Source organism: Camponotus floridanus, unplaced genomic scaffold, assembly GCF_003227725.1.
Source record: "Camponotus floridanus strain SB8 unplaced genomic scaffold, Cflo_v7.5 scaffold47, whole genome shotgun sequence".
Lineage (NCBI taxonomy): Eukaryota > Metazoa > Arthropoda > Insecta > Hymenoptera > Formicidae > Camponotus > Camponotus floridanus.
The window spans coordinates 89,306-113,373 of NW_020229625.1; the positions used below are offsets into that span (position 1 = coordinate 89,306).

The 24,068-nt window shown below is 31.7% G+C and overlaps 3 protein-coding genes across 12 annotated transcripts in view; 2 read left to right on the forward strand and 1 right to left on the reverse strand.

The window, feature by feature from the left end:
- The first annotated feature begins 505 nt into the window (after positions 1 to 505).
- On the forward strand, positions 506 to 4,911 carry LOC105253305 (alanine--tRNA ligase, mitochondrial). Its single transcript, XM_011261249.3, has 12 exons — positions 506 to 783; positions 862 to 1,035; positions 1,131 to 1,471; positions 1,721 to 2,002; positions 2,114 to 2,258; positions 2,352 to 2,524; positions 2,668 to 2,993; positions 3,083 to 3,314; positions 3,440 to 3,835; positions 3,931 to 4,284; positions 4,354 to 4,534; positions 4,656 to 4,911. The coding sequence occupies exons 1-12, from the start codon at positions 559 to 561 to the stop codon at positions 4,884 to 4,886; spliced, it is 3,060 nt and encodes a 1,019-aa protein (XP_011259551.2). The 5' UTR covers positions 506 to 558; the 3' UTR covers positions 4,887 to 4,911.
- Positions 4,912 to 4,923: 12 nt separating this feature from the next.
- Positions 4,924 to 8,648, reverse strand: LOC109609716 (phosphatidylglycerophosphatase and protein-tyrosine phosphatase 1). Of its 2 annotated transcripts, none has more exons than XM_020028135.2 (6): positions 8,454 to 8,648; positions 7,671 to 8,336; positions 6,375 to 6,517; positions 5,713 to 5,793; positions 5,364 to 5,606; positions 4,924 to 5,280 (listed from the first exon to the last, which is right to left on the reverse strand). In XM_020028135.2, exons 2-6 carry the CDS (start codon positions 8,272 to 8,274, stop codon positions 5,155 to 5,157), a joined length of 1,197 nt encoding a protein of 398 aa, XP_019883694.2. In that variant the 5' UTR covers positions 8,275 to 8,336; positions 8,454 to 8,648; the 3' UTR covers positions 4,924 to 5,154. The 2 variants fall into 2 exon arrangements, with proteins under 2 accessions (XP_019883694.2, XP_019883695.1); XM_020028136.2 differs by having other exon boundaries at positions 4,926 to 5,280; positions 8,259 to 8,336; positions 8,454 to 8,644.
- Positions 8,649 to 8,968: 320 nt separating this feature from the next.
- LOC105253306 (syntaxin-binding protein 5) overlaps positions 8,969 to 24,068 on the forward strand; it is a 34,076-nt gene continuing 18,976 nt past the window's right edge. For 3 of the 9 annotated variants that reach the window (XM_011261250.3, XM_011261254.3, XM_020028134.2), the window contains exons 1-11: positions 8,971 to 9,795; positions 16,676 to 16,773; positions 17,625 to 17,807; positions 18,454 to 18,588; positions 20,357 to 20,420; positions 21,781 to 21,985; positions 22,086 to 22,161; positions 22,278 to 22,432; positions 22,655 to 22,946; positions 23,130 to 23,373; positions 23,629 to 23,885. In XM_011261250.3, the coding sequence (XP_011259552.1) occupies positions 9,676 to 9,795; positions 16,676 to 16,773; positions 17,625 to 17,807; positions 18,454 to 18,588; positions 20,357 to 20,420; positions 21,781 to 21,985; positions 22,086 to 22,161; positions 22,278 to 22,432; positions 22,655 to 22,946; positions 23,130 to 23,373; positions 23,629 to 23,885 (1,829 nt within the window). In that variant the 5' untranslated portion in view covers positions 8,971 to 9,675. Of the gene's footprint in view, positions 9,796 to 16,675; positions 16,774 to 17,624; positions 17,808 to 18,453; positions 18,589 to 20,356; positions 20,421 to 21,780; positions 21,986 to 22,085; positions 22,162 to 22,277; positions 22,433 to 22,654; positions 22,947 to 23,129; positions 23,374 to 23,628; positions 23,886 to 24,068 lie in introns of those variants that run through there. The other 6 variants (XM_011261253.3, XM_011261252.3, XM_011261258.3 and 3 more) reach the window with 4 other exon arrangements.

The window sequence follows — 24,068 nt, forward strand, 5'->3', positions numbered from 1 at the left end:
CATGACCTGCTTTAGGTGATCCCTGAAAGCGATACTCCCTCTATGGACATTGAAATCGTGGACATAAACTACAATATAAATAAAAATATAAATAATTTAATTAATAATAATTTATTATATAAAAATATTAGTATGTCTCTCTTTTCACGCTATTATTTATATTATATATTTATATTATATACTTATATATTTATTTATTTATGAGTCTTCTTTTTCTTTTTCTCAACATCATTTATCTATTTAGATAGATGGACACAATTTGACAAGAGATGGCGCGATTAAAATTTTAGATGGCGCGAACTTTTAAAATGTACCTTTTTTTCATACATTCATATATTAATATTTATCAACAGTACATTTGCATTTTCAAAAGTATAATGTTTATAAACTTTATTAACATATAAACATTTTAAATTGATGACACTTCGCGTGTTTAATCCAGAATGGATATTGATCGAATTGTCTGTACATTCTAACCACGTTATGCAAAACAAAGTGATATCCAATGACTCCTAATGTGGACTTTTGTAAACACTGACTGTTTTAATTATTTATATTATGTATTATTTATGCGCGATAATTAATCCCGTAACAAGAAAAATGACTTTTCATAAATTCATTCGCTCGTATAATCAGTTTAGCAACAACAAATCTGCAAATTTGATCAGGAAAGAATTTTTAGATTATTTTTCTAACGATTTAAAACACAGTATTATTCGTTCCAGTCCTGTTTCTCCAATTGCTGATCAATCATTAGCATTCATCAATGCTGGTATGAATCAGGTATACCTTTTTTCTGAAATTTATTTCTATTGAAAAATCTGTCGATAAATTTATGCTTCTTATCTCGCATCTCTTTAGTTTAAAGGAATCTTCTTAGATTATCATGAACCACCTGCAGCAAAAGTTGTCAATTCGCAAAAGTGTATTAGAGTTGGTGGAAAACACAATGACTTAAGTGTTGTTGGTAATGATAGTTATCATCATACATTCTTCGAAATGCTCGGCAATTGGTCCTTTGGAGATTATTTTAAAGTATGTATATATGTATATATATGTATAATACAATATTGTTCATACTTGTGATATGCTTCTTTATATAATTATTTATTTAACTGTAAAATTTTCAGGAAGATGCTTGTACATATGCCTGGAATCTTTTAACAAATGTATATGGCATACCTGAAGAATGTTTATATGTAACATATTTCGGTGGTAATGAGAAGTTAGGCATGGCTCCAGATCTGGAATGCAAGAATATTTGGTTAAGACTTGGTCTTCCAGAATGCAAAGTTTTACCTTTTGGTATGAGAGATAATTTCTGGGAAATGGGTCTATCAGGTCCTTGTGGACCTTGTACAGAAATACATGTGGATTTTATGAGACGAAATACCAATCAAGCTGCACGAGTGAATAAAGGATATGCAGATCTTATGGAATTGTGGAATATAGTTTTTATACAATATGAAAGGTGACTTATCAATTTCTATAAAGAAACATATGGAGTACAATTAGTTAAATCATAAAATAATGCTTTTGATATATTTTGTTTACTATTTTTTACTACTTTATGTATTAAATCTTTCATTGTTTGTAAAAGTTTCTTTCTTATATAATACGTATACAAAGTTTAATTGTATGAGTTGTAATAAAATTGCATAGTTTATTGAATTGTAATAAAATTGCATAGTCTATTAAATATCGTAATATTTTATATTAGGCTTGCAAATGGAAGTATAGTACCTTTATCAAAACATCATGTTGATACAGGCATGGGGTTTGAACGATTAGTCACCTTTCTACAAGGCAAAAAATCAAATTATGATACAGATCTTTTCCAGCCATTATTTGATGCAATACAAAAACACTCGAACGCGCCAAATTATAAAGGAACATTTGATAATGATGATACAGGCAAACTTGACTATGGTTATAGAATTCTTGCAGATCACACGAGAATGGTTACTGTTGCATTGGCTGATAATATGTTACCTGAAGAACAGTATGTAATGTTTTAGTATCTAGAATCTTTTTTATATATTTTCATCTTTTATATATTTTATGTATTGTCATACATTATATATAAATACAATAGATATTTTATGTTTACCAGAAAAAAACTACGGAGAATATTACGAAATGCGATAAATGTGGGAGAGAAAATATTCAAAAAATCTGGCATAGTTACTGAACTTGCTTATACTGTGGCTGATAACTTAGATGCAGCTTACCCAGAATTACACAATAATCTGAAACAGGTAATGCAAAAGATTCCCGAAATCATTCTTGTTGGAAAAAGAGATATTGGATTTTTACATATGATTTTAATATTGTTGGATACAATTTTTCAGGTACAAAGGATAATAGACTTTGAGGAAGATCTGTTCAAAAGATTGCGAAATACATCTGGTAAAAAATGGAGTAAGATGATTGAAATTCGTCCTGAACTAGCATCAATCACTGATTGGATGGCTCCTGGTTTAGTCGATGGCTACAAAGAATTACAATCCATGTTAAAAGAATTGTAAGATATTTGAAACAAGAGAATATTGACATAGATAAAGAAATCGCTCATTTTCATCTGTTGCATAATACATTAATATTATAAACATAATATATTGATAAATAAACATAATGTATTTAGAATTCATAATATATGATTTACAGGCGTAAAACTAACATATTATCCGGAACTGTCGCATTTAAATTATATGATACATATGGCCTTAATTCAGAAACTATAGCAGAATTAGCAGAAATTGAATCATTACATTTTGATGAAATTGATTTTGAAAAGCAACTTGATAATCATAGATATCAATCAAAAATTGGATTAGACAAAAATAGCATACTTACTAAGGAATCTTTGGAAATACTTGAAAAGGATCATGTGCCTAAAACAAATGATTCATTTAAATACAATTATACATATAATGGAAACAATTATGAATTTCCAGCACTTAACAGCAAACTCATTGGGATTATTATCAATGGTAATATTACAGTAAATTCCACAGATATATGTTATATTCTAATTAAAGTATAATTTAATTCAAACTAATATCTATTTTATATATTGTAGGAGAATTAGTTATAAATAAGACTAGAAAAACTATAAATGTTAAAGAAATATATAACAGTACTGATGAAATTGGTATTATATTGGATAAGACTGTATGTTATTCATCAGAAGGTGGTCAAGTTTCAGATATAGGCAATATTTCTATCAAGAATCTATTTTTTAACATAGACAATGTCATAAAAATAAATGGCTATGTGATTCATTCTGGATATTTTGCCAAAATAGATTTACCGTAAATATCTTTTATATTTTTCTATATTTAGATATATGTATAAAATTATTTTAATTATACAATTATCATAAAAAAATCATTAAATAATCAATACATATAAAACAATACATTTATATATTTTTCAGCACATCAGAATTGTATTTACAAATAGGAGATGATTGTCTAGTCAATATAGAACCAAATATTCGTATTGGAGCTATGAAACATCATACAGCAACACATTTATTAAATGCAGCCTTAAAACAAGTTATGCAAGTAGTTTATCAAAGTAGTTCTACGGTCAATGCGGATAATTTAAAATTTCAATTTAATTCATTTGGTGAGCAACTTACATTGGATCAAATGAGAATAATAGAACATTGTATCAATAATATCATACAAACCCGTGCTGCAATAACTGTGGAAACTTTAAATTTACTTGAACTATTAAAACAAGATGATATTACATTGATCCCTGGGGAAATATATCCCTACACAGGCATTAAAGTCATAGAAATCAATGCTAACAACTTGAAATCAAAGTTAGTAAATCCAAATTTTAAATATCAAGTTATTTTCTAAATTTCATTTAACAATGAATATCTATCTATATGTGTATGTTTATTTATTTTTCTAGGGAAACGTGTTGCGGCACTCATGTACATAATACAAGTGTTTTGCAACACTTTTGTTTTTTAACATATACCTCAAAGGGAACAACAAAACGCACTGTTAAAGCCATTGTCGGCCAAGAGGCTTTACGTATGAAACAGGCCGGTGAAAGAATAAGTCAGAGAATTGCGGAGTTAGAAGAAACATTAAAAAGTAACAAATTCACATATGAGCAATTTCAGGAAGAAATAAATCGAATAAAACAAGAAATTAATGATCCAAATATACAAACATTACCATATTTAATTAAAGAGAAATGCTTGACAAGCTTAGAGAATTTGAACAAAGCAATATGGTTGCAAGAAAAAGAAAATGAGAAGTATATAATATTTCATATCTCATATTTATCGTAATTATTTGCTTAATTCTAAATAATAGCATTTTGTAGAGCTTCTATAATTCGTGAAATCACCAATACACTGGATTCATCGTGTTTTATCGTACATTGCCTAAATAAAAATCCTACATATTTGTCATTGCACGAAGTTATATCTCCCTTTTCTAAAGTACCAATATTGGTTCTATCTATTACTAATAGATCTGTAAAAGCAAGATGTTCTGTACCACAGGTATTATATTTCATTCATACATTTAATGTACATTTTAATATAAATTGCGTGTGTAGGCAGCAACATGTAATTTATATTTAAATTAATAATCATGTTATCTGGCAATTATTATTTCATACAGGAGATAGTTTCTAAAGCATTTAATGCACAAACCTGGATGGATGTCATTCTTCAAATTTTTAACGGAAAGCAAGGATCTATTAAAGGATTCAAACCTATGTTAGTTGCAAGTATGAAATCAATACAAGTGTCACAGGATTTTCAAGTACAATTAGAAAAAGCAATGACTCAGGCTACTAAATTTGCATCCATGCACGTAAAAAAGATTGAACTTACAAATAAAAATCAATAAAGAAATCAAAGAAGAAAAAATCGTTATTTATTATAAATAATTAAGAAATGTGATTGTGTAATAAGTTCATATTTATGATAGATTATCTTTTCATTCTTATTTTGCTATGTTCGAGTTAGAAGAATACATGATATACAGCATAATAGAATATATGATATACATCATATCTAACAATAAATTTTCAAAAATTATTTACCTATTTGTACAGCACATATCCATTCATATAAATAATATAATAAAAAAATATATGTATATAACTTTTAATTTATTACTTATATTGTATATGTTCTGCATAAAATTGTCTTAACGCAGACCATTGAGCTGTATGGAGCAGTATATGTGGTCTTTTTGTTCGCATATAATTTACTGCTTCTTCAGGTGACCAATTATTTTTCTAAAACAAAACATTTTTTTATGATTTAATGATTCAAGCAATCTTTGAGTGCTTTTACAATTAAGAAATTATGCTAATCTCACAATTATTAAATAGCATCCAACCAATGTTGCGCTTCTTGTTCTTCCTGCTTTACAATGAACATAAACTGTACCAGGTTGATTGCTTCCCTTAATAGTATCTGGTGGATTACCCAGTTTTCTAGATGGTGCAGTACGGAATTTATTAATAAAATTTACACCATCCTGCAGTTTTTCCTGAGAAGGGGCGTGAAAGATATCTGTTGTAGACAACTGCAGGAATTCTACATTATGTCTGTGCCATTCCTGATGAAAAAAAAATATTAATTTACACATATAAGATTGTTTTACATATTTTGTTAGCTCCTTTTAGCATATTCACTTCATTTTCAAAATTTTACTACCACATTACCTTCTCTGTGTTAGATAATAGAGACAACTCATAATCTTCATTCATAGATACAACAGCCTTAATATTTTCATCATCAATTAACTGAAACAGAAAATTTATTTACATACTTACATTATAATTTAGTTGCATGAAATTATATTTGTCCAAATGATATAAATTTCAAATATATGACATATTTTAAAATATATTATTAAATATATATCACTAAAATATAAACATACATACATACATACATACATAGATACATATATATATATATATATATATATGTATGTATGTGTGTATATATATATATATATATATATATATATATATATATATATATGTACATATTATAAAGCATATACACATTATTTTATAATAAAGATAAATTATATGATAGACATTTGTTTTGTAGAATCTTATCGAGTTTTTATTAAAAAATGAAAATATTAAAAGATTAAAAAAGATTTAAAAAAAAGAAATGAGAAATAATAAATATTATATTATAAGTAAAGTAATATTATAGAATTTAATTGAAATTTATCTTCTCTATTTCTATCAAAAGAACAATCACATGTTTATAAGATTTTTTAAGAAAATATCAAATAAAAAAACATCAACAATCTTTTTTAATTAAATTTAATAAAAAAAAATTTAAATTAAAATTCTAGAAAACATACCTGCTTTGTCATCCGCCGGAATGGTAAAGCGCCCAGTATAACAGTTTCATCTATCCTATCGTACCAATTTCGAGTTGTTATCTTTTCCATAACGATGTTGTAAAACAAAGTTGGATAGAACGTTACTCTCGCAAACATTTTTGCTATAAATTAATTCCAATGTGTCGTATTAATTCGAGAAAGAAAAGAATGAAACATATGTTTCAGAGTGAAACTTTCAAGTTGCAATCAATTTTAAAGTTCCCGATAAGATATACGTAAAATGATAAGTTTGATCTCTTAACTAAATCGATAAATGAATCAATTTTATATCATTTTCTCGTTTTCTTGTTTCCTTCCGATACAACACTTTCACGTGTACATCTTTTTTCGAGAGTCACTACCAATGAAAATGGAAGCTGGTTTTTTTCTACAGCTAAATGATTTGGTATGTAACCGGTTGACGTATTGCCAAAGAATACAAAGTAGCATAACAGATCTAGAAGTTGATAAGGAGAAAAGTCACCGAAATACAATTGCAATGATATGCTCTCTTAGTTATATGTAACATTTGCTCTTTTGTTGATCTTTTTAAATATTTATATTATATTATAAAAATGCACATAATTTTACATGCACTATTAGATATATATGTATTACATATATAGAGTTTAAAATAAAATTCTTAGTTACATTTTAACATACAAAAATTAACAGTAAAAGTTATTTGTGATTTTAAAAATGAGATATGATAATTGAGAAGTAATTCTTTCTTCAAAATTATAGTTTCTTAATCTTCAAGGTTAGGTATAAGATGTATGAAATTTATAAATTTCTTTTAATTAAAATTTCTTTTATAAATTAACTATCATATATGTATACTTATTTTTACATTATATTTAAACTTCTAATTATCATTATTATAATCTAATTATCATCCTAATCTAACATCACAATCTGACTTTTCTATTAAATCCATATCTAAGCAATAAGATCCCAACTTTCCTTTCCTAAATAAGCTAACAAAGTAATCTGCTGCAAATTGTAAATCTGGTACAACTTGCACTTGTTTATCAATGGTTTTTATTTTTATAATTTTTTTAAGCTTTGCAGCAATATACGTAAGCACATATGACACATTGTCATTTGGTTCTGGCAAACCTAATTCTTCTACATATTCAAACCGGCCATTCTTATTTAACCAAAACAGTAAATAATCCGCAAGCATATATGATCCTACCACATGATCTTGCAAACATCCTACTAAAGCCAGTTTAAAACCAGTATGAATGTCCTTAATAGAAGGAGCTAAAATGCCTGGTGTATCAAACAGAAATACTGTTGGATCTTCCGATATCTTTATACGAGTCAATACGGAACGTGTGATGCCAGGTTCTGCGCCAACGTGGGTAGCTCTGGCCATGTTAAGATGATTGCTTCTTAAACGATTGATTAGAGAAGACTTTCCAACATTGGGTACACCAATAACCATCATACAGTAAGACTCTTCCTGCGCTCTGTTATAACGCGATGAATTAGATATTAATTTCTTGGCTAAGGGTAAGATTTTCTTCATGTTTTTACACTGCTCATCCTTGAGATTTGTAAATATTATATTGGATAAGCCCTCTCTATTCAATGTAGAGACTATACTTTTCGAATATTTTCTATCCGCTAAATCCTTTTTGCTTAATACAAATATATGCGGTTTCAAGCCTGTCAAAGTCCTGCTAAAATCGGCATAACGTCCGGAAATTGGTATCCGTGCGTCGTGAACCTCTAGGATGCAATCGACATGTTTTAATCGTTGCTGCATTTGTTTCAAGCCCTTTGTCATATGCCCAGGGAACCATCGTATTGCATTTTGAGACACAAACTTTTGTCGCAAATTGGCGACTACTTTACCTCCGGTGTTTGTCATCTTGTCGCAGCTTTGATGTATGTACTTGCTACGTCCTCAGATAATCGTTTCTCTCATAAATTCTAAAACATCAATACATAATTAATAAAAAAATTAAAGAGATTTATATGAATACTTGAATGCTCGATAATTAATTGTTGCGTGATAAAAAGATATATTCCGTTTGTCAAGAGATGTACCTGGAAAAAATTTGCAAGACTTGTGTCAAAATCATAAATCGAGTACTGATATCAGTGCAAAGATGTAAACATGCCTGAGCATTGAGGTTATCGGTAGTTCAGTCAAATAACAATACACGTGAATCAACGTGAACTATGCAAAGGTACATTTCCATGAAAGCATTTCGAATGCTCGAATTCACGAGGCAAAATTGCAAAATTATAACTATTATATAATTTTTATTATTTACAATTTATTTGCAATTATTCACATATTATTTACAATTTATTTTTATTTTTATATTAATTTTATTATTTATAATTTTTATTATTTACATAATCTACAGGTCGAATAACGAAATCGATTACTTGGCTTTCGAATAACGCGATCGGTATTCGCATTTTGCCAATTTTTGACATGTAAGGCCGGGTCTACAATAGACAATTGACAATTGACCAATCACAGTCGAGTATTCCTTCATACTCGACTGTGATTGGTCAATTTCTTAAGGGCTTAAATTATCCGTTGTAGACCCGGCCTAAAGCGCCTTGAAAGCCAGCGAGCGAACGTAGCAGACGACGCGCTCCAGTCTGACCAATCGCGCGTGCGATTCGCGGGCGATTGCGCGGCCGCGCGTTGTTCGTATTACGCTTGCGTAGCTCGCATTCGCAACCGTGCGAAAGTCCACATGAGCCTGTTGCCAGTTATTGATCCTGGCGCGATTAAACAACACCGCATTGCCGTCAACTACGAAAACAATTCTCGCCACGTCTCGGGTTCGCGCTCGGCGTAAAAGCGACGACCGATAAACGTCGTCCTCGTGCGCGTCTCGAGACATCCCGTACCTGGAGATTTGGTGCGCGAGCGAGCGAGCGGCCGCGCGTTCGCATCATCGAGATACCGTTGACACGTACTGTCAAGATGTAGAGGATCGGCTCCGCGGCAGAGCAACGTCCACCGTGTCGGGAGAGTCGACCCGTGAGAGAGAGAGAGAGAGAGAGAGAGAGAGAGAGAGAAGAAAGAAGAGAGAGAGAGAGAGAAAGCGAATATGTCACTGGATTTCCGTGAACGCGAGCTCGAGCTCGTTTGAGAAGCCGAGAGGACGACGAGCCTAAATCTGAAAATCCCGGACCGCGATTTTTCCGAGAGGACGTCAAACGGACAGACGGACGGACGGAGGGACGAACGGCGCGATTGCACATGTGATCCCCCCCGAATGGTCGACCCTATTTGGCAGACGCGATGAAGAAGTTCACGATCAAGGGTGTACTCGATGGGTTCCGGTCGTCGGTCCCGCAACCCGTCAAGCCCGACCAGGAGATCGTCGAGAACCTGAGGACGGAGCACTTTCAAGTTAAGAAGGTCAGTATCGATATATACAAGTGTGCCTAGCATTCATGGTATTCCCCCGTTTGTCCTAATTATGTAAAGTGGACCTGTCGATAATACGTTATTCCCTGCTTTTTGCACGTCAAGTGAAAAATCTTTTGAAAAATATACGTTCCGTTTTAGATATCACCAACAACAAAAATCTTTGCTTTTCATAATTCTCTCTCATGGTGTTTAACAATTAAACGATACAAGTCGCATAACTATAGTATAATAATAATAATAATTGGCGTGTGTAAAATTTATGCAACTATTATATAATGAAATCAAGGATAAGAAAAAGAAATTTATTGTTAAATAAAATTTGAATCTCTCAATTTATTTTATGCTTAAAAATATTCGATTACTTATGTTTTATTCGATATGCTACGAAATCTAAAGGAAAACGGAATAAAAGTTTTTTCAGAACGTCTTGTTTTAATTTGAGTTTTTTATCTGTTCTTTGAATATTTTTTTAATTATTATATAAAACACATCATTGAATTTTTTTTTAATTTGAGTTTTTATCCGTTCTTTGAATTTCTTTTTAATTATTATATAAAACACATCATCGAGAGCTATTGTAACTCAATTAAAACTTCATTTTGCATTTAATCTCTAATTTTAGATAAACAAATGTGCCCAAATAAATATAAATAATACTAACGGATAAATAAGTAATTCTTATACTTATATATTTGTATTCATTAAAATGTCAAATTTTCTGAAATCGCGCCGCGGGATTGATTCGTTCGCGAGATACAAAGGCGAGTCTTGCACAAGACAGCTCGCTAACAATAAGAAACTTAAGTTGTTTACTTCCGTGTACATAAGCCCCGGGAAGACTGTAAACATCCCGGTAGTTGTCGATACATCGCGCACAAGATATCTCGCTCCATCTCGCTCGTCGCGTTCTCTCGTGTGCGCCAAAACTGCCCCGTCTATTTACTAGAACGAGTTGGTAATTGCAAAGTTGATATCGAGTACTATCGCGCTTCGGTAACACGTTCGTGCGACTATATCCGTTACGCGGTCTCGAGAGAGGAACAGATAACGATATGTAGATATTTCACGAGCGCACGGAAGAATACGGAATATATACGGCATTGCATATATTGCCGATTAGAGGCGTTTTATACGTTGTACGCTACGTATTTGATTATATGTTTCATCGCGATCGATGCCAATTCATTTTCTCGACCTTTCCCCATTTTCCCGTACGACCTTTTTCCGAATATCGAATTTAAATAAACCAGCGATATATTTTTATCGCGAATCGCTTCGTTAAGTCCTCGTCGCATTCGGGCAACTTTTTTCAGACAATTATTAATACGATAGATTTTTCGGACATTGTCTTCCCATTTAAGATAATAGATTGATGCGTTACATTTTTCGTCGTATCATAAATATTACGATATTATAATCTCGATGATGAGTCACGAATTTATATACAGTGTGACATGGCCTCGTGTTATGTTGCATTTGTCTCCATTGAAATCATCGCTCGATGCGATAAATGAACACAATCAACTATTATTATCTATTACTATTATTATTATTTTGATTTTTTCCTTTCTCTTTTGAAAGAAGAATGAATCCATATACTGGTTTTTATTTTTCGCGTCTACTCGATGTATATTTCTCTTAACATTTTTATACGTATATGAAAATATAATTAAAAACTTTCACGAAAATTGTCTTCAATAATTATTAAAAATGATGATATATAATTTAGTTTTATCGGAGAATAAAGAAAGCTGAAGCTTTAAATGCGTTTTATCTTATCTTGATGATATTTATAAAAAAGAATGTGTATATCAAAGTAACATATATTATTATATGAAGAGAGAATTTTTTTCTCAGAAACACAATGACATGTGCACTGCATAATTGCTGACGATTTATTTTATGTAGCGCGGTCTATCGTTCGATGTATGACATTTGCATACTCGTCCATACCTAGCAAGCATTTTAAAGTTGTTGAGCTAATATATTCGAAAGCAATAATGAATATTGATTGCAGGTTTAAAGAAGCGAACGCTTTAGCTTTACGTCGCAGAATTAAAGTCATGTACAGAGAAACATCACACACATACAGAGAGCATTAAACATACAAATATATTTGATCGAAGAGATTATTTTTTTTACAATTATATAATCTTTAAAGTAAACGATGATTTTTATATCATAAAATGATATGAAAAGCAAATAAAACTTGGAAAATTATCTGCATTATATTTTTTCGAGTGTTTTATTTTATTTCATTTATTTGACGTTTTTTATTATATCGCACACATATTTGCAGTAAATTATAAGCGTACGAAATTGGCATATGGATTACGATATTACGTATAAATTTAACAATTAAAATTTATCATCGTATATTTTTACAAGTAAATTCCACAACTAGCAATAAAATATCGGAAAGTATCAGTTATATTTCCAATAAAGGCAATTTATGAAAGAGGCATGTGACAGATCTGTCAATACACTGGAAGTTATGATGACCTGCCCTTGTGGATTTGTAACTATAGGTAATATTAAGAAATTGCATTGTGCGATGTATCCAAAACTATTTACCAATAATCGAACGCATTGATCAACAGCAACTCGCAACTCGATTGACTTTAACTGTACAGCTCTTTTATGACAATAACGATTTAATCGTCCCAAATTCTGCAGTGAATTTTTACGCTGAAACTTGCTCTAGTAAAAAGGTAAAATAAACGAGGCTTATATAAATTTGCGAAAAATGCGCATTCTACCTATTTTAAAAGATAATTTTTTTTTTAACCGCTTATCATCACGCAGCTTTTACGGTAATCTTTCGCCATAAAGGGGACATGTCATACATAAAAAACTATAAATTATCTCGTACACGTACGGCTGTGACAGGGCGCGTAAAAACGAATTATGATACTGAAAGGTGCGAGAACCTTACGAGAAATTAGAAATTACGTCAGGACGTACACATTCATTTGAGTACTCGCGTATCTGAATCTGTCAGTAGGGCAGAAATAATGGCTCCTGGCGTTGCAGCTGCGCTAGCACTTGTATAATAGAATGCAAAAACGAATAAATTCAAGCTCGTCCGCGATGCAAACGCAATACCCGGGGTTACCTGCGATATTTTTTAATTTTTCATCGAATTCTACATCTCGAATTCCGCATACATATATTACCCCCCTTCGAAAAAAATTTATGTCTAACCGATAATTTCTTTTATTGTTACATACATTTACACGAATTTCGATCGAACAAAATTAATCGAGAGAGCAAAATTGCTTTCAATTTTCTGGAATCTGAATATTTTCATTTATACAATTATTTATTCATTTCATTTCATTTTACAATTATTATTAGATTTAAAATCACTATTAAAATTATTACATTTATTTCACATACTATATTTTGTATTATTCTATTGTTTTACGATGGTCGAATTATTTTTTCTGTTAGAAGAACAATTTATTTTCAGAATATCGCTGCCAGCTTCAGAGTAACGCGTTCTTTTTTATTTTGTTTTATTTTATATACGTTGTAAAAAAAGAGCGGCATAGAGAAAAAGCGGAATGTAAAAGCTGACGCACGCGCGCCAAAGTTTTCACTAGGAAAATTGATAGCAACCTTGATATTGAGCTGATGCTGTGGGCTACTCGTGTACGTTTCGCCGTATCTATCATTTTCGCTATATCTCCTATATGCGCATTGTCGTAACTCTTGGACTAGGCCAGACATCAATTTTGTTCACGTCCCATTGCACTCTTACCGTATTTCGAAGATAACGCGAGCAATCAAGACATTTTCAAGGTTAAACAAATTCTTATTCGAATGAACAACGATTCTAATTATAAGATATTTACGCGAAGCAATATTGAAATTTAAAAAAAAAATTTATTAATATGTAAAATTTATTAATACTCTTATGAGATATGTAATAAAGTATTTAAAAAAAGTTGTATAAATAAAAAATCTATAAAATTCAGATTAATCTATTGGTATTTTGTTATATAATTATTAACATAGTCGGATCAATTTTTTTTTATTTTTTTACAACTGATTGAGAAATTCGAATGAGATATTATTTTGAATAAAATTATCTCTCTCGCTATCTCTCTAATATTCTGAAAGAAAAATACTAAATTAATATGTACCGCTGTCGTTAGACTATAAAAATTAATTTTTTATAATTAAATATAAGATAAACATCGCCTCTTTAACTAATTTTATATTATCGGTTTATGTAGAATTAGATCTACAAAACAATTGCGTGTTTTGTTGTAAAAAATCACTCTACAAATTCTATCGTTTCGCCCCCGAAATTCTAAAGATAATATAATAAAAGTATTTAAAAAAATCTGTATAAATAAAAACCCTTTAAAATTCATTAATCTTATTTATCTTATATTGTTCTTTTGTTATATAATTATTAACATTGCCGGAATTTTTTTATTTTCTTACAACTGCTTAATAAATTCGAATTACGTATCATTTGAATAAAATTATTGTTTTCCGTAATACTCTGAAGGAAAAATAAATTAATGTACACCACTATCGTTATAAAAATTAATCTTTCAATTATATATATTAATTGAATAATATAAAATAAACATCGCTTCTTTAATTAATTTTGTATTATCGATTTACGTAGGACCTATAAGAGATATATCATAGATCTTCAAAACAATTATAATCGTTTTGTTGTAAAAAGTCACTCTACAAATTCCATCGTTTCGTCCCCGGAATTTTAAAGATAATAAAAGTATTTAAAAAAACCTATATAAATAAAAAATCTTTAAAATTCATTAATCTTATTTATATTATATTGATCTTTTGTTATATAATTATTAACATCGCCGAAATTTTTTTATTTTCTTACAACTGATTAATAAATTCGAATTACGTATCATTTGAATAAAATTATTATTTTGCGTAATACTCTGAAGGAAAAATAAACGATTACGCGTTGTAAAAAAATCACCCCGCAAATCCCATCGTTTCGCCTCGGAGTTCTAAAGATTCGAAGATTCCACGAATAATAACGGGATTTATTTTCCACCCATTCGATTCGTCTTCCCTTTATTTATAGCGATAAACCGCCCTGCGATGCTCGTGCGCGCCGCAGAGTAGATTGCCCTGCCGCGCATATGTGTCGATCGGATTGCCGCACCTGCAGGCGCTGGGCGTCCGGCCGTCACAAATTACAATGCAATCATCACGCCATAACACGATCGAATGAAACGCTTTCTGCCCGATAATAATCCGAGCCCGCTCTGTAAACGGATTAATTCCTACAAACGCGAAAATATAAATTGGAAATGGAAAATCTCCCCCTTTACACGCTCGGCGCCCAATCCATTTTCCTTCTCGAAAAGCATGGGTCTTCGAAGCAGGAAGGTTAATCGCCGATAATTTTTTTTTTCTTGTTTAAATATAACGTATCTTTTCAGGATTATCCAGGTCGATAGTGTCCCTTCCTCATGCAATAGTACTTATTTTCGCACACGCGACAACTCGGCGACAAATTCCAGCTCTAGTTTGCAGAAAATACGAGCGATTCGATCCTGGTTGATGCAATTTGTCACGTAAATTTATTTGCGTATAATGAATCGATAAGATATTCGAAATATGTAAAAAGAAAGTAGTCGAGCTTAGAATAAATGTACCGAGAGATATATCGCGCCTGCATAAGTAAAAAAGTTTTGTAAGATTCACGTTGCGATTCGATTAGATACTGGCCTCTAAATCTTATGTAATCCCTTTTACTCCGACATAATTTCTCGGCCAAAGCTGACAATGAATCTGTCGGTGGCCCGGCAAACTGGCCCAGCGGAAATTGCGCGCGTGGGAGACTCCCCGGGGATTCGCGAAATCGTGAAGCGGAGTAAGGTAAGTTGCTGGCCGGACGCTCGTAACTTTCGCCGTATTTCAACCTATTTCGTCGGCACCCGACGATGGCGGCCGGTGAAATGGAACGAGGGCAGTTTTCACGACACAGCGAAAAGCAGCCGGCGGAGTCCCGTTGCGCCAAAATCGATCTCGAGACATATATCCGTCGTTCTATATGTTATCCTCCTCTTCAATCGCCGGTCGGTCGGTCGCGCTCGCGGTTAGCCCTGAACCAAGTTTTCCAACTCGCGTTTACGCGAGTGCCGATGCCGAAGAGCGATAAGTCTTTAAGTCTTTTTTTTTGTTTTTTTTTTGTTTTTTTTTTTTTTTCTTAGCCAGGCGAGTATGCGCTTTGACTTTAAGAACGGTGATATATTGCGGTGGATCAGCGCGAGGGCAAGTTTGCGAAAAGCGCGCGGCAAAGTGCCGCATCTTCCATTTCATAAGATTACCTCATCCTTCGCTTTGCGGGATAAGGCGAGGCGAAGTTTTTAAGATAAGTTTCCTGCGCGAAGAGAAGGCGTATAAGCCTCGATATCCTATATATCGGCGCATAGCGTCGTACGTCGCATTACTTTACGCGAGATATAAGTTTTAGCCATGTAAAAGATATTTTATTTTCCTCGAAATAAGGAAGAAATTTCTCCGGGGAAAAAGAGTATATTCATTTCCACGTCGATCGATATCAATCCTCCGTAGGAGGAGGACTTTATTCAAAGTCAGGATAGTGCCCGATGAAGCCAACTTTAAATACCTGCAATATATATACAGACAATACAGTATCAGTAACGTTTACCTATCAGCGTAACAAAGGTATAAAATTAACAGTAGCCGGGTTGTCCACGAGATACACAATAGGAGCCCGTGAAACAATACTTTCCCCCCCCCTCTTGATATATTTCCGCAACCCCTTGCAGGGATGAATAGTCTTCCAGGCGACTAAAGCGGGAAAGATGGCATGAAACGGACGCCTTTTATGTTACAGACATTCAGACACGGCTTCCCGCATCAGCCGACAGCATTGGCATTCGACCCAGTTCAAAGGCTCCTAGCTATTGGCACTAAATCAGGATCCCTCAGAATGTATCCTTTGACGTTATCGTTAATACGGGTGGTATCCCGTAATTAAACTCTTTCAAAGAGGAGAAATGCATGGCGCAATATAATGGATAGAAACATTAGTATTGTATCCAACGTCATTTAATTTTCGCTCCTTTTTCCATGCTTTTTTGTCTCTCTTTTTATATAGCGTCGAGTATAATTGTCGAGCTTGCTCTCGATCGCTTTTTGCCATAAATGTATTTGTGCAGTTCTCCTTTCAAAGCGGATATCGCAAGATAACGATGCGATGCCGGGAATTCTGCATTGGCGGAAATAAAAAACTACAACTGTGCTCGTTAACGTGCTTCTGCGCTACCTTAAAAAATTTTGGGAGTCAATGGGTTTGTACAATTTTAGCGGATTAATTACACGGTCCTGTCGGTTCGTGGCTCTTCGACCGTGTGTTTTTACACGTCAGTGACTTCATTGATCTATCCTGGCCAAAGTGAAGATATAATAGATGCTGTTCATCACAGTTCGATGGGCATACTAACTACCGCGATGAACGAAAATTTTACTCGCGCTGTCAATTTTAGGTGAAATTTTTACGTTTTTCGTTCAAAAGAGTTCGGACGCGGAAGAATTAATGAATCGGCAAGAATTTTCTAATAATATTTCGCGCAATCATTTTTATAATGTTTCGCGTGCGACTTTTTAATAAGCTGGTGCGATTAAAATATAGGGAATATTTTTAGCATAAATGTATACGGATTGTAATTATGTAATTATATTAGAGATATGTATTTCATAATTGTACGCGATTAAATAGCCAACTAGTGATCAATATGTACTCGGTATTTTTTTCCTAAATTAATTTGATGCCATGAAAACAGTTTGGGTAGACCGGGCGTAGATGCGCACGTTAAACACGAGGGATGTGCTGCTGTAATACAATTACAGTTCTTGATCAACGAAGGGGCACTGGTGTCCGCTACGGCGGATGACACCGTGCATTTATGGAACTTCCGTCAGAAGATACCGCAAGTGGTGCAAAGTCTCAAGTTTCAAAGAGACAGGTCAGTCATTAACACGTGTGGCATTTTCCGTTTCGAATTTCACTTTGACATTAGGAAATCTCGCGATTCGAATAGATACAAAGTCTTCAATGACGCATGGCATAATTAAATGATATAAATGCAGGGTTGGGTAAGTATATTTTTTCTTAAATTAAATTAAGTTAAAGTTAATGGGTTAAAAAATTAATTTAGTTATGTTAAAAGTTATACAAATAAAAAATTAACTCAATAAAAGTTACGTTAAGATTAAATTAACGTTAGTTAAGATAAAAATTAAAATTTTGAAAAGCATTATTTCACTTTATTTTAAAATTAGATTACTCTAAATAATAATAATATGAATCATCACAAATAAATTTGGGGGGAAAGTTAATAAGTTTAAGTTTATGTGTTTTAAAAATAACTAGTTAAAGTTAAAAGTTAACTCTTTTTAAATAACTAAGTTTAGTTAAAAATTATTAACTTTTTAACTTTTTAACTTTTTTTTTTAACTTTTAACTAGTTATTATCCAACCCTGTATAAATGGTATAATGATATTTTTATACGAGTGGAATGTTGTAAAATAATCGAGAGATTTCGAGCATTTTTTAAACTTCTTGATAGAAAGAGAGCGAATGCTAATTGTATAATTGTCGTTTTTAACAGAATCACTTGCATTCATCTGCCACTTCAAAGTAAATGGTTGTATGTCGGAACGGAACGAGGAAATATTCACATACTACACATTGAAACGTTTGTTCTATCCGGATATGTAATTAACTGGAACAAGGCTATTGAAGTGTAAGTATATAAATTGTGTGCTAAACATATTTGAGTAATTAAGAAGTGAAGAGTAGCAGCGCGTGTCGATATTTGTATAAACACAATCATATGTCGATGAATGCGTGCAAAGCACAATAAATTCTGCTTACCGATCTTCATAAATTAATTACAAGCATATACACACGTTTAAAATTATTATTGTTTTAAGGTAAGTATATGGAAGTTAACTGCCATTTACCATGATTGATTTCAGCGAGAAGATTTTTTATTAAATACGCAGTGATGTTGAATATGATGTATATTTGTTTTATTTTTTTTTTAGCACTTGACTGTGATTAGATATTGTTGTTAATGCAATTTTCTTCATACTGCAGAACGAGCATAAACAACGGGAAGACACGCTGCAAGAGAAACAGCAACGTACGATAAAAAATTTATTTTGGAATAATAAGATATTGGCACTTAAGAATTTCTATTACAGAGATTATATCGGAGGTGCGTTTACGCGAACATATTTCTCTCAGTTTGAAATATTCGATAATAAAATACTGTAATGTTTTATTTACTGTTAGTATGGATTATTCGATATGAACTGTGACACTTTTTTAAATTTATCTCCAATAAACCTGTACTAACAGTGAATACGGAATTATGGTGGCTTGGAGAATATTTCAAAACGAAAATGAGAAGCATACATCCGCTATATAATCTTTTTACACAAAAAACGTAACAGGATTTTTTTAATATCTTTCCGCGAGAGAATATTTCTTAAAAATATTTTTCAAAAAGATGAGTGAAAACATTCTCAGTTCCCGGTTCCACTAATCCTGTAAAACGGATGTGTCGTTCAAGATTGTGTCCTAAATGTGTGAATGTATGGATTAACTAAATTTCGATGGACGGGTAATTGTACTTTGTGTGGAGATTATTTCCGATAAACTCCACCAGTACTATGTTCTTTTTAACATTGAAAAAAAACTGACGCGTCAAAGACATGTAGTTCTTTATTATGCCTGACTGTAGACATATAGATGTGAATGTGGCAGTGATGGTATAGGGGTGTTCATTATAAGTGTACCACCATTGGGACTTGATATATTTCAAGGAAAAATTAAAAATTCAGTCAGTTAAATCATCAGTTGCAGAAATTGGCACAATAAGAATCGTCTAACAAATACTGATTTATTAACAGAGCTCGCTACAGAATATTAATGAAATTAATAAATAAATATCGTACAAGAGTTTTATACGATTATAAATAACGTAGTTCTACCTGAGATTTATAAATAATTAGCCACGTAATTCCCAATAGCGAGACACTTAAAATAATTTATATAAGCGTATCCTCTTTCTCCTTCTACTTTCCAAAAATATATTACTACGGACAAAACCTATTAATATTTCTACTCTTGATTTATCGGTATTAATAACACAATGGAACCTTCTACATAATGAAACCGTTAATTATTAATTATAATTAGTTAGAAGGATGTTTTATATTATTTATTCTTTCTATTTCTATTCTATCAACTATAATTTCCTTTTATCGTATGTTTGATAAAAATATTATATATAGTGCCAAGTTTTTTTGATAAACAAGAACATCATCGGCACATTAAAAAAAAATACTGCAATATTTAAGCTAAAAGTATTTTTTTTAAATCGTGAGATAAAACTGCAATAAAATCTAATGTTTAAAGCTTGCAAATGTTTCATATATACATTTCACAATAACACAAATCTAATTATTTTCATGTGTGTGTATATACATATATATATTTTTCAGATCTAGAAAGACCCATCCTGGTGCTGTAGTACACTTGAGTGATAATCCTTTAGATTTGAGCAAGGTACGCGCGTTTTTGAGTACGTTTTTTTTTGCATTATTATTCCATCCTTATCATAATTTCATGATTGACATTATTCAATTTTTATCGTGACGCATAAGGAAGAGAACAATTGCGCGAGAAAGGAATTGGCGTTTATTCAATATTCCTTACACAGACTTGGATTATCCGTAATCCAAGCAAATAAATGCAAGTGTGTGCTTGCATGTTGTATGTGTGCATGCGTGCATGCTATCACTGTTGTGTATTAAAAAAAAAACGAATAAGAAACGCCTATTTTATTTAAAGGAAGAAGTTTTTTCTTGATACTCCAAAACACGATCATCATCGATATTGTGTAAAGGGAATTTAAATAAGTTTTATAAGTCGATGAAAATCATATCATCGCGATCATAATCACTCATCTTTTTATACACTTTGTATGAATTTATTGTTGTTGGTACAACGAAATTTCTTATAAGATCTTATGCAATTTATCTTCTATTTATCTACTAATTGTGAAGTTACGAGTGTGTGATGAGTGTTTGAGTGCTCGGAGTGCGTTTGCAACTTCTCTGTGTCTTTGATGTTGATGTTGTAAACTTGATATTATATAAATTATCGTGTATAAATATACGCTATTTCGTTTCTCTCGGTTGCGATTGTGTAAACTATATCTTCATTTTAATTACATCGGGACATTTATTTATATACTTATTTGCGCTTCACAAATATAAAAGATTATGAAGAACGCATTACGTAAAAAAAGCTTTTAGATTTTAACCAATATCATTTATTTCGTTGTTTTTAGTGTGTAATTGTAAAGCATTGTTTATTATTTTTTTTAGACATTATGATTATAAAAAAATAAAATATGATTGAAAAATATGAGATATAACTGCGTTTCCTAATAAAATAAATTTACAAAAGAATATTTTACATGCAATCAAATATATTGTATTAGTTAAATTGTGATATTTTATATTTTTGAAATAAACTTTTTTCCAATCGCGTAATGTGTATGTCAACAGCATAATCTTTTTCTACAATTGACTTTGTCTCTTTGATTAAAAATCTTTGTCCACCTCATTCTTCTTTGACGATCGATAATCGATATCATGCGCAATCATCGTATCTCTGAGTTTTACATGTGCCCTTTGCACAAATCTTGTAGAAATGTCCACTACATTTTTATACTCGATACTATCTGTCTATATGTATATGTTAAGTGCATTGTCGTATTAACGGAATCGAGATATTTCATAAAAGAATACATTTTATCATCCCTATATATGCATATGTATCCACGTTTCTCTCGTTTCAAGGAAATATGTTTTAATGACTTTATGTGCATTTTATATACATGCGGATGCTTTGTTTTCAGATGCTTATAGGATATACGACAGGACAAATTGTATTGTGGGATTTAAAAACGAAAACTGCTGACTATAGATGTCAAACAGACGATCCATTAAAATCGATAACATGGCATCATGAAGGTAAACAATTTATGTGCAGTCACACAGACGGTTCGCTCTCGACTTGGACTGTTCGACAATTAAAGCCGACGAATGTAACATACCCACATGGTAAGACTCAATCAAATAGTGTACAATTCCATTATCTTCATCTGTATTTAATTGTATAATTTATAAAAATGTTATACCGATAATATTCCTTTTTTTATAGCAAAATCCACTAAAGATGGAGAACCTGAACTTTGCAAACCCATTCAAAAAGTAGAATGGAAATTATCGAGATCGGGGTAAAAAAAATAACATATATTATTTGTTTAACGAGCATAAAAAAAAGATAATCCTTTATCAAGTATAACTATATATTAATCTTTCAAATGATGTACAAACGTAAATTTTTTATTAGGGAAGCATATGTGATATTTTCTGGTGGATTGGCATACGATACCACTGGAAGAACACCCAGCATTACAGTGATACATGGAAAAACTACTACGGTGCTCGAAATGGAACATAATGTTATAGACTTTGTAACGCTGTGTGAAAGTCCATGGGCTAGTGGTACAGTATAAAATATATTTTTTTTTCCATGTGTTCTTAGATAAAATATTATTTTTTGTTACAATTAAATTGTCCTCTCTCTGTTGACTATAATATAAGTATTTATTTAAATAAATGTCAATTTATAATTAGTGTGTTATTTATCATAATAATTATAATTATATGATGTCGGAAATGTAATTATATAATATATGTAATTAAAAACCATGATTTATTTTTCAGATTTTCAAGATCCTTACGCTGTTGTTGTTCTACTACAAAATGATCTGGTTGTGATAGATTTGTTAACTCCTGGATTCCCCTGTTTCGAAAATCCATATCCTATGGATATTCACGAATCTCCTGTAACATGTTGTGCATATTTCGCGGATTGTCCTTCGGATCTGGTACCTGCATTTTATTCGGTTGGATCCAAGTCACAAAAGAAAACCGGTTTTAGCGAGAAAGAATGGCCTATTTCCGGTGGAGAATGGAGTTCTAGTTCTAGCAGTTATAACGAGATTATTCTTACCGGGTATAATATTATCATAAATTATGAATTTGCCTTTTTAATCATAATGATAACATGCATAGTTTCGTCAAAATATGCACGTCTTACTACATCATACATATGTATGTCATCGTCTATTACTAGTTAGCTGATAATCGATAAATTCCTTAAATTTCTATAACTATATGTGCATGTGTTCGTTCATAGACATGCTGATGGCAGTATAAAGTTCTGGGATGCTTCAGCAGGAACATTACAAGTCCTTTACAAACTAAAGACGGCGAAACTTTTCGAAAAGACTAGAACGCGTAGTATAGATTCCGAGGAAGACCCGTTAGCGATTCAACTTATCTTCCTTTGTCCTGAAAGTCGAAAATTAGCTATTGCGGGAAGCGGCAAACACGTTGTGCTGTTTAAATTTAAAAAGATTGAGAGTATGTCTGAAGTGGTGGTAAGTATTGTTCTTGCTTTTATTGAACATTACTTCGATATATTTGTTAGTATATTTGTTAGTAAACTCGCAATTATAACAAAATGGCAAATAGCAATGTATTATATCTTTTTTACTTATTTTATTTTAAATTACTTTATCATATCTTATTTAATTAAGACGTATTCATACATGTGTTCATAAACGTGTTCATACGCGTGTTCATTTTATACTTACTCTCTTGGAGAAAGAAAAACATTTTTTTCGATATTGTAGACTTTGGAGATATGTTTATCAGTGGACCCAGGAAAAGAAGCAGATAACTCGCCGGATCGTGAATCTCCGGCACCTGGAAACACTGTGGGAAATGTGGAATCGAAGAATACAGATTTCAATCATCCGCTCAAAATTAAAACGGGTCTACAAAAGAGAGCTGCCGGTTTTCAAGCAACATTAATTTGTTTGACAACGGCACTCAGTGGAGAGCAACCAGAAAATATAACATCTCTTAGCTTAAATTCTTCATACGGCCTGTGAGTATCTAACTGTTAATATAACTGACGACTATAATGAGATTATATTAATTAATTATTATGAAATGCAAGCGCAAGTGAAAATTAATGATATATAATTGGACTAATATTACCGCACGCGTATGCGTATATTATTGTATTTTTATATAAATGTTTTTTAAATAGATTTTTATAAACTTTAAT

What these genes read in the sequence shown, in the direction of transcription:
- LOC105253305 (XM_011261249.3), top strand. Translation starts at nt 559, where the DNA reads ATGTATTATTTATGCGCGATAATTAATCCCGTAACAAGAAAAATGACT. An exon ending in AATATGTTACCTGAAGAACA is followed by an intron (nt 2,003 to 2,113) that starts GTATGTAATGTT and finishes TATGTTTACCAG; the next exon opens with AAAAAAACTACGGAGAATAT. An exon ending in CATTGGGATTATTATCAATG is followed by an intron (nt 2,994 to 3,082) that starts GTAATATTACAG and finishes TATATATTGTAG; the next exon opens with GAGAATTAGTTATAAATAAG.
- LOC109609716 (XM_020028135.2), bottom strand. Translation starts at nt 8,274, where the DNA reads ATGACAAACACCGGAGGTAAAGTAGTCGCCAATTTGCGACAAAAGTTT. An exon ending in TCCGGCGGATGACAAAGCAG is followed by an intron (nt 5,794 to 6,374) that starts GTATGTTTTCTA and finishes TTTCTGTTTCAG; the next exon opens with TTAATTGATGATGAAAATAT. An exon ending in TATTATCTAACACAGAGAAG is followed by an intron (nt 5,607 to 5,712) that starts GTAATGTGGTAG and finishes TTTTTTCATCAG; the next exon opens with GAATGGCACAGACATAATGT.